Consider the following 19,463-nt stretch of genomic DNA (forward strand, 5'->3'; position numbering starts at 1 on the left):
TTTCTCACGAACCCCCAAGGGGTCCGCGAACCCCAGGATGGGAACCACTGGTTTAAAGTGAAGTAGGCTACAGATAAACAAACGCTTGTTGTCACGTCATAAGGTCAATTGTCATCTAATCAGAATTGCAGTAATTGTGATGCAGCACTGAATACTGTACGGTACATAACAATGAATGAACGCTTTTAGTGCTTGAATAAAAATGGCAGCAATAACTCGAGTAGATCGAACACTTAAAGAAAAAATAGAGATTTTTAACAAAATCAAAAACCAGCCTTCGGGAACGTCAGAGAGGAAGTTAGCCGAAATTGTTGGCCTACCAAAGTAAACATTGAGAAGGCTACGTGTACAAGAGAGGGAATTGCAAGATCTATGGGCAAAGCATGAAAATAATGGTAGTGCAGCTACAGCTTCGCGTAAACGCCAACGAGGTGCGAAATCAGCAGCAGACGTCGACGAAGCATTGGCACAATGGTTTGACGCGGTATCGGCAAAAGGACAGGTAACTACTGGTCCGATACTTCTGAGTTCTGAGTTCGCAGTCAAACTGGGTGATACGGAGTTCAAAGCTTCTGAAGGCTTCCTTTATTGTTAGAGGAAGCGTCGTAGCATAGTCTACAAAAGGGCTTGTGGTGAAAAAGCAAGCACAGATGTCAAAAGTGCCGAAAAGTGGATCGAGACAGAGCTACCAAAGCTGCTGGAAGAGTATAAGGCAGATAACATCTATAATGCAGACGAAACAGGCCTTTATTACCGCGCAACCAGTGCCGGATTAACCAAGTGCGGGGCCTGTAGCAGATTGATTTAATGTACAGATAATGACTGGAAAGTAATTGAATATTTTTTAGATTTGATATTTTTTTATTATAGTGTAGCCACTCTTGCCCCATCGTGTTTCGCAGATAGTTTCTAATCAACTTCAATTTTGAAAATGATCTCTCTCCAGTACAATTAGTTACCATCATACATAGATAAATGCGTAACAAATTGTCAATGTTAGGAACATGGTGTCAATATTGTTTTCTTTAATCGAAATGAAATAGTTGAGTTCTGGAGAGGAGCAATCAAAAGCAATGTGCTTTACGAATTGGTGTATAGGCTACCTTGCGACGTGGCTCCAGCGCAGATTGTAGGCTGTCCAATACTGCAAGGAAAAACTTCCACCTGGAATTTGTCTTTAGTTGATATCCATTGCATCTGAAACTGAACGGCCACTGCCTATTATACATTCTCATCGTGCGTTCGATTTTGGACAATTCTTCTTGTGCTTAGGCCTATTGGTCGGTAATCCGGCACTTGAGTCAGCTTCTGCGCTTCTGATTCAAACTTAACGAATTGTTTTCTGAAAGTCTGTAGGGATCCTGCCAAAGAGGCACACAACGCTGAAGCAATGTTGAGATTTTGCCGCTTTGTTTGAAGAGAGGCTTGACTTGCCTGGAAGCGATCGGGTAAGCTTTTTCAAAAAACCTTTACATTCCAATTTCGAGCAACTCCATTTTCTCGAGGAGTCCATTTGCCTGCTGTCGACATTCTGTCTTTTGCACCCGGTCATTTGCAAGTTTCTCTAGTGTCTCCTTTTTGAAAGGAAAACGTTCTTACGGTTCTTTAATAACCTTAATGGCATCAGCTCTTGCGGACCATCGTGTTTCAGAGAGCTTCTTTATCACTCCACCACATGAACACTTCAGAACGGACCACCGGTGTGTTGAAACAGCAAAGAATAGCCTACATAGACATTTTCAACGAAGTCAAAGAACTGAACTGTTTCTGGATACGATTGTGCAGCGCATACACCAACTAGATGCAACGAATGAGCATAGGATGGAACATATTCTGCAACAGCACCATTTTTTTTGACAAGTGTCTGTAGGCCTAGCCTACTCCATTATATTTCCGCTGGTGTTGGACGCGTTGTAATAACTCTGTCCAAAGCAATCGGCAAGATTGATACTCTTCTCACTGGTGTACAAGTACAGTCGAATAATCTTTCAAACAACTAGTATCGTGGGCTCGTGGCACTCGATCAGGCGGTTGCCTCCAGCGGAAATTATCGGTTTTTAAAGTTTACAATAATAAGGAAGGGATAAGTCGTTGGGACTAAGTAATTTAATCCTACAACTATAATATTCTCCCATGCCATTCCAGTTTGCAAGTCAAAAATTACATACCAACTATATTCGACAGTTTTTTTGCAAAAAAAACGTTTTGTTCACCAAGCGCTGGGCCTTGTGAAGCGCGGGGCCCGTAGCAGCTGCTACATCTGCTACTATAGTTAATCCGGCCCTGGCTATGGACAGAGTCACAGTTGTATGTTGTGCCAACATGTCAGGAACAGACAAGCGAAAACTCCTAGTGATAGGAAAGAGTAAAAAACCCCGGTGTTTTAAGGGTATAGATACAGAGAAGCTTCCTGTGTCATAGTGTGCAAATAAAAATGCGTAGATGACAGATGAGTTGTTCACGAATTGGCTGAAGAAGTGGAATGCTTGTTTGGCACGAGAAAAAAGAAACATTTTATATTTGGTAGATAACTGTACTGCCCATCCTCATGTGGAGCTGGCAAACATTAGGTTGCAGTTCTTGCCCCCTAACACAACCTCAATAATCCAGCCGATGGATCAGGGGGTAATAAAAAACCTCAAGACGCTCTATCGTAAAGAACTCATCTTCATGATCATTCATTACATTGACGAAGATCTTTTGAATCCGAATTCAACAGCCATAGACAACAGCTCAAAAATCTCGATTTTGGACGCCATTAGTCTGCTGGCAAAAAGCTGGAGGGATGTACGTCAAACAACAGTCCAAAGCTGTTTCCGACATGCAAGATAAGCGGTACACACAGAAGCAAATGAAGAGGTAGAGGACATCAATTTTGATGCATCATTGAGTGACATAATTGGTGGAGATGAATACAATTGTATTGACGACGATATACAGTGCTGAGAGGAAGTGTGTGACGAAGATTTAACGTAGAATATCGTGGCAAGGCATCGCGAAATTGATGATGAAGAAGAAGGCAACGACTAAGAAGACGAAGATGATGAGGCCGAACCTTTGCCTAAGGTTACCCATCGTGAAGCCAAGCATTGCGTTGCAATACTCCAAAAATATTTTGTCGAACAAGGAGCCGAGCAAGACCTCCACAAGCATTTGGATGTTTGTGTACAGACAGTCCGAAAAATTGCTGATAAAGCCAAAAGACAGACGACCCTTGATGCATTTTTCCAGTGACTACTGTACAGTACTGTATTTTGTTTTGATTGTTGATGGTGTTTTGGTTGTGTTTATAGCCGCAATTGTAAAATGCTTAAACTATATTCAAAAACGATGAAAAAAATAACGAAATTCGTTCTCCCCGTTTAATGGGACCACCCGCTTAATCGGACCAATTTGGCTTGGTCCCGATGTGGTCCGATTAAGCGGGGTTGACTGTATTACATATTGTTAGTACTTTTTTAATATTTGGATCCCAACCTGAAGTCAACTCAAGTTGCAAGGGGGGGAGGGGAGGGGGGGTAAAAGCTTTCTCTTTTATTTTAAACTCGCTCTTCTTGCTGCTGTTATTATTACGATTTTGTGATTCTATTCACGTACTTCTCCTGCTGCCTGTCAGGCTGTCCTGTAACAATTGTTACCCGGCTGTTCAGCAGATTGGCTCTTGCTTGGTTCTTGAGTGGTGGCAGTGCATACAGCAGTGGGTCATTCAATGTTTCAAGGATATAATGTAGATTTAACTCAACGAAGTCTACTAAAGTAATACAGTAAGTAACCAGTGGTTTGATGACTATCTCTGGCTGGAGTATTCAGAAGCTAAGGATGCCACATTTTGCTTTCCCTGTCGAGTTTTCAACAGCTTGGTATGTTATAGTCCTGTTAATATTAGTTAAAGTTTATTCTATTAAACTGCAATTATGCTCCACCGGTGTTAAATGCTTTTTTATTCTTAATGTTTCTTTATCATATCCACGAATATTTCATGCGCAATATAATGACGATGAAGTTTAAAACACAAAATGAGCGAACAATTATCTTATATAGGTATTAAGATGCAAAAAATGCAGTATGATGAAATAATGCAACTAACGTCAACTTGTTCCTACGTTTATTAGACGTTAAAATACGTTTCACTTGGAGTAAAATTCTTTTCTCATTCTTTTATATTTGAGGATATTGCGTTGCTTATTGCCTTTAAATTGGAACACTTGCGTCCTCGTGAGCAAGATTGTGCATTTTTTACATCGATTCAACACCCTACAACATTGAATCGATGTAAAATCAGCAGATTTAGCTGGCTAGGGTTAATTATTTTACTTTCAGTGAAGCTTGTTTTTAAGTGAAGCTTTCAGTGAAGCGTCTAATAAAGTAGAAACATGTTGACTTTAACTGTATTGTTCCGTCATATACTGCATTTTTGGCATCTTCATAAGAAATATAAAAATTGTTTTCTAATGTTGTGTTTTAAACTAACCATTTGATATTGTGCATTTTCTTGATGAAATCTTCGTGGATAGGAAGAAGAAATATTAAGAATAAAAAATCATTTAACACCGGCTGAGTATTTATTGCAGTTGAACTACGCCCGGTGGCTGTCACAGTATATTTATTCTATTAACTTTTATTAGCCTCAATTCTCACAATGTCATAGGCTACGCAATACGCATGTGACCGCCTCTGCGTTTGATATATCTACTATGTTTTGACATCTGTATTTTCCAAGCATGGAAAAATGTTTTCACAGCGTTTCAGTACAGTATTTGATAATTTCTCTGTCAACTAACAGACTAGTCAAAATCATGAGGCATATTTAACTAACAGACTGTTGGATAATCAAAAAGTGCATTTGTAAAAAATGGTTTTTCAATCTGGAAAAAAGCTACGCAGAATTTCGCTAGCTATGGCAGTTGCAAGTCCCATACGGAATTAAACTGTGATTTATTTTAAATTTTATTTTTTTCAACAGATCAGACATGTCAAAAATGTGGTACTTTTGGTAGGCTATATTGCAGTAGACAATAGCAGTAGAAAGCAAGAGAAATTAAATAATATTTCACTGTCTTGCACCAGTGGCGTAGCCAAGGGAGGGGGGGTTTGGGGGTTTCAACCTTTCAAATTGAATTTACAGATGTTAATACATTGTTTGCAAGAAAACCTTTAGCCTATGATGTAATTTCAAGTCAAACTGTGCAAGGATGCAAGCCATCTGTAACTGCTGAGATCGCATGTTCGATCTAACTTAGATTAACGTCTAAACAGATATTCGTTATACAAAACTTGAATATATCAGAAATAAAGTAACTTCATTCTCTCAAAGCTTTTTGTATGACACTCATCAAGATGTATGACGTCTATGACGTTACATTTTCTAAACTTTGGGTTGACTTTAAAGCATAAAAGTTAGTGACTTTATCACGTGCCACTTAAATTTTGCATGCATCGGATTCAGTATTAAATTACCTTTCCAGAGATGTGCATCAATAGGTGGGCATTTGGGAGGAACGTCCAGCAGAACGGTTCAAACATGGAGAATATATTTACGATATTCAAGAAAATAATACGATTTTGCATAAAAAAAACATCTTCGAATAAAACTATATTCCGCAACACGTGCCACTTAAATTTTGCAAGCATCGGATTCAGTATTAAATTACCTTTCCAGGGATGTGCATCAATAGGTGGGCATTTGGGAGGAACGTCTAGCAGAACGGTTTAAAAATGGAGGATATACTTAAGATATTCAAGAAAATAATACGATTTGGCATAAAAAACACATCTCCAAACATCTTCGAATAAAATTATATTTCGCAACACGTGCCACTTAAATTTTGCATGCATCGGATTCAGTATTAAATTACCTTTCCAGAGATGTGCATCAATAGATGGGCGTTTCGGAGGAACGTCCAACAGAACAGTTAAAACATAGAGGATATATTTACGATATTCAAGACAATAATGCAATTTTTGCATAAAAAACACATCTCGAAACATCTGCGAATAAAACTATATTCCGCAACACGTGCTACTTAAATTTTACATGCATCGGATTCAGTATTAAATTACCTTTCCAGGGATGTGCATCAATAGGTGGGCATTTGGGAGGAACGTCCAGTAGAACGGTTCAAAGATGGAGGATATATTTACGATATTCAAGAAAATAATACGATTTTTCTGAAACACGAATTTCAAAATAAACAAGCTAATATTTGTTCAAACTCAAAAACTGAAATGGCACAGGTAAGAAGATTACTATCCCTATTTCTGCACTAAAAATTAGACCAAAACCACTTTTCTGATTGCAGCAATCAGCAAATGTTTGACCTAGGCGCAAACACCTTTCCGAAATAAAATTGAAAACTTTTTGACTGTCTGCAGTGCGGTAAATTCTCTTCTGGTGAGCCTAGAATGACCAGTGAAACATCAATGGAATCGGGAAGTAATACTCTAGCGCCATGTGACAAATAAATGTTCAAAAAAGCAACCGCTAGAGAGAGATAGTAAGTTTTGCGGTTCAAGAAATTTTAAGATTGTGCAAGATTTGTTAAATGTCCATGCTTAAACGACATCAATAAAAGTTTGTACACAACCTTTATATTCATAACTTTGTCGATGAAGGGGGCCCAAAAATAAATTGGTACCGGGCCCGTGAAATCCTATCAACGGCCTTGATCGTAAATATATCCTCCATCTTTGAACTGTTCTGCTGGACGTTTCTCCCAAATGCCCACCTATTGATGCACATCCCTATAAAGGTAATTTAATACTGAATCCGATGCATGCACAATTTAAGTGGCACGTGTTGCAGAGTAAAGTTTTATTTAAGATTTTTCGAAAGTATGTCATGTCGCAGTGTATGCCTCGCACTTATTCACGGATAACTTTTTTAGGCGGAAAGCGGAAAAACTATTCTGCCAAAATGATGGTGGTGTCTGGTGGCATAGCAAAAGGATAAGATCATGTTTTCTTCGGCATTTTTCGGAAATAAAGCTAAGTCTCCATGTTTTCTTGTTGCTAATTCCTGGCTGAGATGTTTGGTATTGGCAAAACTTGCTCTTTTAATGCAATTTTGTTTAAAATTAGGCAATTTTTTTAGACTGAAAGCATCATTCTCAATATCGTGACGTCACACGCATGCCAAAGGGGGGTTGTAACCCCCAAAACCCCCCCTTGGCTATGCCACTGTCTGCAAGCATTGTGGTTGTGTCATGTAGCATGCTATTATGCATTTGAATGAAGAAAGATAATACGTAACAAGTCAGGATGCTTGTTATGTATGGACCAAAAGTGGTATTAGAGGTGATCAGCCAGTAGACTAATGCATGATGGGTACCGGTACTAAGGAGGTTTGTAAAGCACCATATCGTACGCCTTTGGCAAAAAATGGAAAAAATTTGAATTTTGCCTCGGACATCCTTTTAAATGGTGAGGTTGTCAGAAAAAATAACTCCTGCAAAAAAATTTTGAATTTGAAATTGATTTAGGGGTGGCCCTCCCCCCTAAAGTTTTGTGCCCTCCTCCAAAATACCAAATCTGCATATCTCAAAAACTGCTTGAAGTAGAGATACGGTTTTTGTGTCAAAAGATGCAGAAAGCATGATTTCCTATCTGCTTTCTGAACAGTGATTGCGTCTATCTTGAGTAGAAAAGCAGTTACCGTATTTAGAAAAACTGTTTTAGGTATTCAAGCACAAAACAGCGCTGAACGAGTATTGTGGCCCAAGCTATTCAATAAAAAAAGTTCATAAACTAACCTGTAAAACTGGTAAAGCAATAAACGAAATAAGCATTCCTAAACTTTTAAGCATTCATGCATAGCTGAAATGCCTGTTTTTTGTCATATTCCTTGGAGAAACTCCTGAGCGTGGAATCCGCTTTCAAGTTTCAGATACCATGCATCGCGCTCGTTGGATGGCGAAGGCGATTTATGCAAAAAGCTTGGTCTTCATTTATGGTATCTGTCTGAAGAAATGGTTGGACTAGCCTTGTTTGACTCTCGATTGTCTGTGGAAAGTACCGTAAAAAGCTATTGGTGGCAACCATGTTAGATGAAACAGCAAAACGTCAACCAAGGAGACCAAGCGTCAAAGTAGATGTGTTTCTTGGCAATGAGGGTCTAGAACAGCACTGTCTAATACTGCACCTCTAATTCAAAATGGTTTCTTCAGCTGTTGGGTGAAGCTGAAGCAATGCTTATACTTTCAAAGGATCCTGCTCATTGGACTGAAGATGGTGCATTTATTCAAACTTTACACATGGCGAAGGGACTTTCAGCAGTCAATGACAGAGCAGAGAGAGGAGTTGCTCTAATCCAGGATTTTAACAAACTCTTAACTGAAGATGAGGACCAACTTCAGTTTCTTTTACAAGTTGCTACTGAACACAGGAAACGGTTGCCAAATTGCAATAAGAACAGTATTGTCGATTCTTCTTCGTTTAAACCTTCTTCGTCACTCTAGGGGTCGAGGGGCTCTGCCTTTTACCACCCTTGGGCAGCAGGGTTGAGAAAAACCCGGGTTTTTTTAAAAAAGCCCAACCCGCCCGGGTTTTTTTGGGTTTTATTGTTTTTTTTTTAAAAAGATGCAAAAAAAGGTAGATTCATGCTTATTTCACCTCAAAACTACATTTTACAAATGAAGTGCCTTTCACTCACAGTACATGCTTGCATAACTCAATAAAATAATGCACTAGGGCTGTTGTTGCTTGAATGTTGCATCATCCATTAATTTCAAGATCAAGTTGGATGTTGCATCATCCACTGATTTCTATACCAAGTTGATGCTACCGTGGTAGAAATCACATTATTGCATCATTTGCTTTAGATTTGAAGGCAAGGAGCACTTATGCCATCATGTTTAAATATTTTTTATCATTTATATATATATTATATATAGTAATGGATGAGCATTGAGCAATTGAGCGATTGCGTGGCCATTGGCCATTTAGGCAAATGCTCTGAAACAGCCATGCGTTAGAATCCAGAATCTGTAATTGGTAAATAGCCTCCTAAATTGTATTTCACATCATATATACATACTACAGTAGAGTAGTACTTTCACCAGTTTAACTATAAGGCCTTTTTGCATGAATGAGTTTTAATGTCCGCTCCGATAGCTCAATTGGTTAGCGCGTCACTTCTGGAACGAAGAAGCTTCAAGATCAAGCGGCGCTGGTTCGACTCTCGGGCTGTGCGCTTAAGCAACGCACGTTAGGGACTACTCTCCATTCAGCGACATCTAATGGATGGAATAGTTCCCCGGCAACAAGACTTCAACAGTCGGAAACTTCACTCTGTCAATCTCGGTGACCGGCCTGCGTCAGTGATTCAAAGCCTCTACAAGTATGCAAAACTGCCAGGATTAAGCTCTGCATTGAAGCTTTCCCAGTCCGAGGATAAAAATTCAATCAATCAATCAATGTAGTATACATACACAAAGTGGCATTACTTGATTTTTGTGTACTGTACAATATCCAGTGCGTTTTCAGTTTATTCTTGGAAATTTACTTCATAATCACATCCGTCCTAATTTAAAGTTTGTTTTAAGTGCCTTGTAGTGTTTTTGTTCATTTTTTTTAATTTTCTAATAAAAACTGGACAAATATGATGCTCTGGGTTTTTTTATGTTTTTTTTTGGGTTTTTTTAAGTGGGTTTTTTCAAAAAAACCCACCCGGGTTTTTTTGGGTCGGATAAAATACCGACAACCCTGTTGGGCAGTGGTGGTGATGCGGTTTAGATGCTTGAGCACTGAGCAGGTGTCGAGCAGCCATTGAATTGATTCGTCATCCAGTTCAAGCAGACCACGCACACCATTTGGCGCAGTTACAGATGGTGTGGTCTGTGGTTTGTTCCTCCTTGCCACACTCACAGATTGCGGATGGAGCCATCCCCCATCCATTTGTGCATGTTGGAGCGGAGTTGTCCGACGCCAATACGCAGGCGGTTGAGCCGCACCTAGGCCTTTCTTGGCAAATGCATTCCGGTTGGATGGGGGCGGTGTAAAAATTAAGAAAAAAACACACGAAATTCTGTAGACGGTTTCGTGGTCATAAAAAAAGGTTGTGAAATCAAGATTTAGACAGATTTCACAAATCCTAATTTCTTTAAGGGAACACTGTTCGTCACATATTTTTTATAGGACTACCATATTACTTTTTGTGTTAAAATGTGTTTTTTCTAAATAACTGCTTTTCTACTCAAGATAAATGCATTCAATGTTCAGAAAGCAAATAGAAAACCATGTTTTCTGCATCTTTTAACACAAGAACCGTATCTTTAGCTCAAGTGGTTTTTGAGATACACAGATTTGGTATTTTGAGTGAGGGTACAGAACTTTAGAGGGGGAGGGCCACCCCTAAATCAACTTCAATTTACAAAAAAATTGCCGGAGTTATATTTTCTGACAGCCTCACCATTTGAAAGGGTGTCCCAAGCAAAATTCAAAAACTCAATTTTAAGAGCCACCCTAGTATATATAGTAAGCTACTGTATTTTATGAATTCATTTTGAAACTACTTTTACAAACAGTGTGAATCTGTCGTGTGGTAAATTATATACTTTTATTAGAGATGTAGCAATATTGGCCTTTTCTGGAAGGATGCAACCTATTTCGTCCCCTGAACACTTTGTCCCCCGATTTCATCCCCTGAAAAGATCGAGAGAAAAAATAGAACAAAGCCGAAGTCGCTGGTCGGAGTTTCCACAAATATTTAAAAAAATTCTCCTTGAATTAATCATAGAATAAACCACAAAATAAGTGTGACTTTTTCTTTGTTATTTTGTCTAGAAATGTTAATTGGAAGTAAATAGATCATTCCGGTGTGGCAGCTCATGATCATTTGTAATGAAGGGCTACACTCTTAATTCGATAACCCTAACCTGAAAGTAGTGTTGGGCGATATATCGAATTTTTGATACGATATCTTTTCAATATCGATATTTATTTCAATATCGTTCGATAACTCGTAACTGCAAACCCCTACAAAAACGTTACTGAAGCCAAACGGCAAAAGTTGAAATTGCCTCGGCAATTGCTGTGAACGTTTATTACGAAAAAAATTGTACCAAACATGGAAAACGAGAAGCGAAAAATATGCTAGAGTAGTCTATCACGACCGCACTGTTTAATTTGTTGTGATGTAATAATACCAAAAGTAGCGAGCAACGCGATACGCACGTTGTTACGGTAATTCACGTTGAATAACTCACGGGGAGCAAAAGTAAGTTAATTTTGGGTTGATTCAACGTTCGAGTCAGCACAAATCGATTTAATTTTCCCGGCTGGTCTCGTGGTTATATTGCGTAACAACAATGCCCAATAAGAAATTTACGTTTGTTTTACAATACTTCGACATCTAGTGACGTTGAATTATCATAAAATAACGTTAATTGCTCAACCAAGTACCGGTAACAAATTAATCGCTCCCTGCGAGAAAATTGCCTCGATTTAGGTATGCACTAACATAATTTCGGCACAGTTGGGATACAGCGAGCAACACAAAGTCTTATTGATGAAGAACTAGATGTCAGAATCGGAATCATCAGATGCTGTATCGGAGCCCGGAGGATAAGGTTGTCGTGTCATCACTGGAATCATCAAGAGGCTTATCGCTTGGCTGTAAATCTACACTGTCTTCGCCATTCGCAATGAAGCGTCCACGTTTTGCCGCTTTCGTGCTTTGATACCACTCCACACGCCTCTTTCGCAGAGCTCCATCAGGGTGTTGACTAAGGAGAAAATCTATGGCTGTGGCATAACGACTGGGAGGAATGTCTAACCCTAACCTTACAAGTGCTCTTGTGGCCTCGGCATTGTTATTGCCGACGCTAATGCGCCATTCATGCATCTGCGTCGGCAATCACCTCGACAATTGCCGACACTAATTTCGAAAACTGAGAAACTCTTTTCTTAATTAGTACAAAAATATCGAAAAGTATCGAAATATCGAGTATTTTTTCAAATATCGTATCGTTTTGTTTTTTTCAATATCGCCCAACACTACCTGAAAGTGAGGTTCGGTTTATCAACTATTATTTCAAGATACTTAGCTTGGTCAACTGTTTCGTCAATTCTGATCATCGACTTCAGCGCTTCTGTATTTTTTCTCTCAATCTTTTCAAGGAAAAAATTTTGAAATGTTTGTGGCAACTCCGATCAGCAACTTCGGCTCTGTTGTACTTTTTTCTCGATCTTTCTAGGAGACGAAATAAGTTGCACCCTTTTTGAAGTATCAATATCGGCTAAATTTGGCCAATATTGTACTTAATAGTAAGAATTTAAAAAAAACATATATTTGCTGTAGACTTTTCAGTCAGCAAAGATTCGGTATAAATTTTTTGAAGTAATAATTAATGTCACACTTATTTAGAAAAATGGCAACCAGTTTAAATTTTTAATACCTTACACTCCCATGACTTTTTGCACGCAACTTTTGGCAATGTTACTCGCAGTGATTTCTTCACTCAAACAAAGCCTTTCGCTTTAGTAGTTTTACGTTGCTTGATCCTTAAATTGTGAAAGAGACTTATTTATCCAATATAATATCATGTGTTTCTTTTTTACTCTCAATGATGCATAAAACTTGTGAAAGTTTTATCTCCATGCGACGCCATAAAATTATATCTCAAATCGACGTAGTAACATCATCTCAATATTTTTTCAAATTATGACTCAATAAATTTGATTGTCATAGGTGAAAATAGGGATGGGCAAAATAGAATAATTAGCTATTCTAGAATATTCTAGAATACTGAAACCGAATATAGAATACAGATATCTATTCTAAAATAATTGATCGTTTTTACCATTAACACATTTTAATGATTTTACAAAAACAATGAACATCACAAAATTTCTTATTGCAGTGTAACAAATTTAGGCTTTTAAAATGTTCACCAGTCAAACGAGATCTCATCTTGGTGGCAGTTAGTGTTGGGCGATATATCGAATTAAAATTTTCGATACGATATCTTTTCAATATCGATATTTATTTCAATTTTGTTCGATGTTTTAACTATCACAGCCCTAACTCGTAACTGCAAACCCTTACAAAAACGTTGCCGAGGCCAAACGGCAAAAGTTGAAATTGCCTGGCAATTGCTGTGAACGTTTATTACGAAAAAATTGTACCAAAACATGTAAAACGAAAAATATACTAGAGTAGTCCATCACGACCGCACTGTTTGATTTGTTGTGATGTAATAATGCCAAAAGTAGCGATAAAGCGAGCAACGCGATACGCACGCTGTTACGGTAACTCACGGGGAGGATTCAACGTTCGAGTCAGCAAAAATCGATTTAATTTTCCCGGCGGGTTATGTTGCGTAAAAACAATGCTCAAAAAGAAATTTACGATTGTTACATTAATTCGACATCTAGCGACATTGAATTATCATAAAATAACGTTAATTGCTCAACCAGGTACCGGTAACAAATTAATAGCTCCCTGCGAGAAGATTTCCTCGATTTACGTATGCACTAACATAGTTTCGGCACAATTGGGATACTGCAAGCAACACAAAGTCTATTTGAAATAGAACTAGCTGTAAGAATCGGAATCATCAGATGCTGTATCGGAGGATGAGGTTGTCGCGTCAGGGTGCAACCTAATTCGTACCATGAACAATTCGTACCGTCAGTTTGTACCTTGATTAGATCGAGAGAAAAAATTAAAAAAAGCCAAAGTCGCTAATCGAAGTTTCTGCAAGGTTAGGTTATCGGTAGTTAGGGTATCGGTTAGGTATCGGTATCCACAAACAAACTGAAAAGATCGAGAGAAAAAAATAGAACATCGCTGATCGCAGTTTCCGTTTTTTCGCAGTTTTCGCAAACATTTCATTTATTTTAAAATTTCTGGTAATGATCGGAAATTAAGAGTTTGCCGATTTGCCGATTAAGAGTTTGCCGGTAATGATCCGAACTAAGAGTTTGCCGATTGCCGAAGTCGCAGTCTCGCTGATCGCAGTTTCCGCAAACATTTTAAAAGGGTTAGGGTTGATCGGAGTATCCGCAAACATTTTTATAGGGTTAGGGTTGATCGGAGTTTCCGCAAACATTTTTAAATTTCTGGTAATGATCCTAAGAGTTTTTGTTTGTTTGCGGAAAGTTGTAAAATGTTTGCGGAAACTCCGATCAGCGACTTCGGCTTTGTTCTATTTTTTTCTCTCGATCTTTTCAGTTTGTTTGTTGCGGACACTGCGATCAGCAACTTCGTTTTTTTTAAATTTTTTCTCTCGATCTTTTCAAGGTACGAATTGTTCATGGTACGAATTAGGTTGCATCCGTCGCGTCATCGCTGGAATCAGACACATCAAAATGCACATCGCTTGGTTGTAAATCTACACTGTCTTCGCCGTTCGCAATAAAGCGTCCACGTTTTGCGACTTTCGTGCTTTGATATCCATTCACACGCCTCTTTCGCAGAGCTCCATCAGGGTGTTGACTAAGGAACAAATCTATGGCTGTGGCATAACGACTGGCAGGAATGTCTAACCCTAACCTTACAAGCGCTCGTGTGGCCTCTGCATTTTTATTGCCGACACTAATTTCAAAGACTGAAAAACTCTTTTCTTAATTAAAACAAAAATATCGAAAAGTATCGAAATATCGAGTATTTTTTCAAATATCGTATTGTTTTGTTTTTTTCAATATCGCCCAACACTAGTGGCAGTTAAACCTGCACTTGAAAAATATCTCTCTGAAGAAGCAGATGTGGCAGTTACACAAAAATATTGCGCTTGACTAGAAACATTTCTTTAATGCGAACAACGAAACTCGTACGTTTTTCCTATGCCGGATTGCACTAAATTGATAAACAATTCTACTTTCGCTGCAGCTAATTCGTTGCGACCAGACGGAGCGGTACGGAGTCGATCGTTAAAGCGGTTTCAATTATCCGATTTCATACGCATTTTGAAACCGGTTAGGCTTCACAACCAGTTATTCTATATGCGGTATTCTATTTTGCCCATCCCTAGGTGAAAACCATTACAGTGAAAACAATAAATGCCAGGCAGTTACTCTTGAAAGCTGTCACGGTTTTTTCTATCTCTTACCCGGATTGAGACTTGGCATAGTTTTTTGGGATATCAAATGTAAACTGTGAAATAAATGGTAGAATAGTTCTACTTGAGAGATGTTAGGTGGTTCAGCACTTCCAACAGATGATCAAAATTACTATGAACAGCAATAACTTCTCCATTTATTCAATCAGCTCTGACTACAATAACACTTAGTTACTCAAATTCGTTACATTACATCGAAATCTCACTTTAAGTTAGAGAAGTTTCTCAAATCACACGGACACAAAATCTTCTAAAAATAAGTTGTGGTATAAGGATTTCATAATTAGAGGTTACCTTGGGACAGTACCTGACAATAACATCTCGTAATAACCGCACAATTAAAATAGCACACTCGTTCAAGAACATATTTAATGTAGCCTGCCACCTGGGCTATATCTATTGATTGTGACAAAAGCATTTTTCAAATTTGTTTTCTCTTGCAGGTTAACCATACTCTTATACAACTTTGTACTTGAAAGTTGAATGCTATAAATCAATGCTTTAACATTGTAATGGCATCTGCAGGAGAATGGTGTTTAATTGAAAGTGATCCTGGAGTTTTTACTGAGCTGATAAAAGACTTTGGAGTTGAAGGCGTACAGGTAGAAGAATTATTTTCGTTAGACCCTGAAAGCTTCAAATCTTTGAAGCCAGTGTATGGTCTCATTTTTTTATTCAAATGTGTCAAAGATGACAGCAATGAAGGCACTCTCGTTCAAGACAACCGTTTAGAAAATATGTTCTTTGCAAAACAGGTAATTAGCAATGCCTGTGCCACACAAGCTATTATCAGTATCTTGCTGAACACCCAAAGTGATGAGGTTAATCTTGGTGATAATTTGCGGGAATTCAAAAGCTTTACCAAGTCATTTGACCCTGCTATGAAAGGACTTGCTCTAAGTAACTCTAAATTAATACGACAAGTGCACAACAGCTTTTCAAGGCAACAAGTATTTGAATACGACGAAAAATCTACAAAAAGTGAAGATGCATATCACTTTATTGGCTACATGCCATGCGATGGCAGACTATATGAATTAGATGGCTTGAAACCAAGCCCAATTGATCATGGACCTGTTTCTAAAGACGATTGGATAGACACAGTCAGGTAAAAGCCTATAAATTTAATTTTGGGGTTCAGTTTCCCATTAACATTAGAAAAAGTTGTTTTTTGCATTCTAAGAAAATAATATTTTGTACCATGTACCTTAAAGTGCAAAATTGATTTTTGTAATTAACAGTTATTGTTGGCGTATTGGTGTACACTTAAGCCTGTTGTTAATAATTTTAATGCAAACAATTCATGAAAAAATGTTTTATATATGTGTTATTGTTGTAGACCTGTCATACAAAAACGGATGAATCGATATGCAGCTGGAGAAATTCATTTTAATCTGATGGCTATTGTGGCAGATGTTAAAATGACACTAGAAAAACAAATGGACTCACTAAAGACCGAACTCAAATCGAGTTTGGTAGAAGACACAGAACAAGGTAACATATGTACAATATTGTATAGTGGTGTGCCCATATTTCAGACATGAGCAGAGTATAATAGGAAATATAGTATGATATATCATAATTATAAATCTATATTATAGTAGCTTATCTAAATTCTAATCTTTAAACTTCATAGTACTGCAAACTTTAGCTTGTGTAAATGCCATGTCTATTTATTTGTTTTAATTATTTTGTGTTTTAATTTGTGGCCTTTGCACGTGCAAGAAAACTCTTTGTAGGCTAATTTCGACTCTCGGGGTGCATAAAGATTTAATCAATCAGTTTGTAGCATGCAATAGATGGATAAGCATTGGAACATTGCCACAAAAATTCGTCAGACAAACAACCACTTAAAAAATATTAAAAATAGCTTATGTCAAAATATATTTGTAAACATTTTTTTGTAACATTTCAGTTGGTTTGGTAAGCACGTATTCAGTTGTCACATGGAGAGAAAGTACGTAATAAACTAATACGTAATAACGTATATTTGTTTCGACAAACGCTCACCCAACAGTTGATGTTATTGTTATTCAGAACGTAAAGTAAAGGAAGAAGCCATTAATCAAAAGTTAGAAGAATATCAAACACAAATAAACCAAGAAATGGTGAAACGGCAACAACACAGAGTGGAGAACATCAGAAGGAAACACAACTATTTGCCTTTCATCATCGAAATGTTACGAATTGTAGCAGCGAACGGGAAGCTTGTGCCATTGGTTGAATTAGCCAAACAAAAACAAGCTGAGAAACAGAAAAGTAGTTAGACGTTTTTGGTCAGCCGTGTGTTGTGCTTCATTAAAAGCTCACAAGAATTTGTTTCGGGTTGATTTGTTTTGGTAATTTTGGAATATTTCTCAGTTTTTATTCTACACTATAGCGACTTTGTGGCGTGATGACATTATGGTCAGTGAGAAGCTTAAGAGAATGTTTTTATGTGCTTGAGAGTTTAGATTGATACATTTAGTGATTTATTGAATATTTGTCCACGCAGATTGTATCACAAAGTCATGGTGTAGTCTGCTGTTTTCCCATACACATTTTTTTTATAACACAAAAACGGTTCAAAAGCAGAGAAGAAAATCACGTGCCGTATCATACGGCAGTTTGTTTGGCAATGTTTTCACCTTGAGATTAAGTGATAAATACAAAGGCCATTAAATGAGTTGTAAGCTTATTGTCAAGAACTATTAATTGTGGGGATTGTTATCCCAGGATTAAAAAAGCTCTTTGGAATGTTTCGCGTACCGTACTGTTTTAGGCTTTGATGCGCTATCGCAGGGTCCAGTCACTGCATTTGAGAGAAGCCTATGATGCTTACGCTTACCAACAAAGTACATTTCAGCTACTGTCCAAGTCGGCAAGTGAAATTTTCACCTAGCATCGGACTTCTTTGGTCATCACTTGCTTAACTGCCATTTGCTCAGTTCACAACTGCTGACTTGTAGAAGATTCTTTGAAATTGAAAAAGTGTTTAGTAACTGCGCATAAGCTATGGCGCTTGAAGGAACTGGTGGTAGTGTGTTAATGTCTAAGCAAAACGCTGTTGGTCTGCAATTCTGATAGACTTAAAATTTCTTTAATAATAAGTGAGAATTTCTGTCTTATTTGCTACAATAAGTACGGTAGGCTAAGTGGGTTTCAGTTTGTAGCCTTTTTTGCTTCTTGTGAAAGCAATGCAGCCTATCACATAATTACCGTATGGCCTACTTGCACTGAATATGAATCAACTGAAGTAGGCTAATAAGCTGGACTGCCATTCAATCAAGGCTGTAGCCTAACTTCGTCAGTTGGGGTTCCGATACAATTAGGCTATGAGGCATCCATTTGTTTCTGTGCTTAGGCTATTATAGAACGTAGAAATGACACATGTAAAGCTCGCACGAGCTGCAGACCACGAAACACCGGTGTTTAACTGTCTATTGCTGTCAATTCTTGCTACAATCAGCTGTTGACAAACATTTATTGTTAGTATAAGCTTATAGGCTACCTTGTGTCGGCTATTGCTCTATTAATGAAGACGCAAGTGCACACACTTCACATTTTCCCAAACTCATCCAATAAAAACTGGATTTCCGCAGAACATGTTACAATTACTTTAGATATGAAATCGAAGCTACGTTTTAATCTTTTTTTCCGACCACAGAAGGATTTCAATTATTTGTTTGTTTAGCCTACCCAGCTTCGTATAAGCCACCCAGTAAAGTTGAGATGAAGTTCAGTAATAGGCTAGCCTAATCACATTTTTTTGCTCCCTTTGCAACAACATATAGAGTATTACGTAGCCTTCACTGCGATCACAAATGCAACACAATAAGAAGCAACGAAGAGATATATAGCCTATAGTTGTCGAGTCAGCTGCTATCCTTATTTTAGCATGCCATTAAGTGTCTTTGCCGAGACACAGCCGGAACCTCTGGACGGGGTCGTACTGACGTCCTTTGCGAACGTCGCGCAAATGTTCTCACCACTCAACCATGCAGTTGCTACATTACTATAAATTGTTTGTACGGTAGGCTACTGAATTAGAGTTTTATAATGTGAAAAAGTTTACTAAAATTTTAGACAACAGTTAGTAGGCTAATAATTTAATAAAATTGTATTAGTCTAATCAAAAATTATGGTGGGCCTATATTGGGGATAGGCTACCACTTGCGCTGTAATCCAATTTAAAATGAATTCGTGTGTGTTGCAAACTTGTGATGTGATTATTTCTGTTTCGACAGAAAGTAATAATTGCCAAAAATATATAGGCCAATGCTGTCTCATTCTGTGTTAATATATTAGTTCCATAAGAATAAAAGATGCCGAACCAAACACAAACATTAAGTGGCTAAAAACCTGGAGTGACCAAAAGCATAGGGTAAGCTAGGACAAAAAGATCAATTAATACACGGAAATGCTGCA

General features: G+C 37.9%; 2 protein-coding genes across 2 annotated transcripts in view; both read left to right on the forward strand.

The window, feature by feature from the left end:
* The window catches only part of LOC145783507 (E3 ubiquitin-protein ligase RNF14-like), a 311,490-nt gene that overhangs the window by 29,350 nt on the left and 262,677 nt on the right, over positions 1–19,463 (forward strand). The gene's annotated exons all lie outside the window — the stretch shown is intronic.
* Positions 15,504–17,813, forward strand: LOC145783672 (ubiquitin carboxyl-terminal hydrolase isozyme L5-like). Its single transcript, XM_082595560.1, has 3 exons — positions 15,504–16,164; positions 16,396–16,550; positions 17,094–17,813. The coding sequence occupies exons 1-3, from the start codon at positions 15,569–15,571 to the stop codon at positions 17,321–17,323; spliced, it is 981 nt and encodes a 326-aa protein (XP_082451686.1). The 5' UTR covers positions 15,504–15,568; the 3' UTR covers positions 17,324–17,813.

This window comes from Aplidium turbinatum, chromosome 14, assembly GCF_918807975.1.
Source record: "Aplidium turbinatum chromosome 14, kaAplTurb1.1, whole genome shotgun sequence".
Lineage (NCBI taxonomy): Eukaryota > Metazoa > Chordata > Ascidiacea > Aplousobranchia > Polyclinidae > Aplidium > Aplidium turbinatum.

Excerpts from the sequence above, each read along its gene's own strand:
- LOC145783672 (XM_082595560.1), top strand. The coding sequence starts at position 15,569 with ATGGCATCTGCAGGAGAATGGTGTTTAATTGAAAGTGATCCTGGAGTT. Across the intron at positions 16,165-16,395 it reads GATTGGATAGACACAGTCAG|ACCTGTCATACAAAAACGGA; the intron begins GTAAAAGCCTAT and ends TTATTGTTGTAG. Across the intron at positions 16,551-17,093 it reads GGTAGAAGACACAGAACAAG|AACGTAAAGTAAAGGAAGAA; the intron begins GTAACATATGTA and ends ATTGTTATTCAG.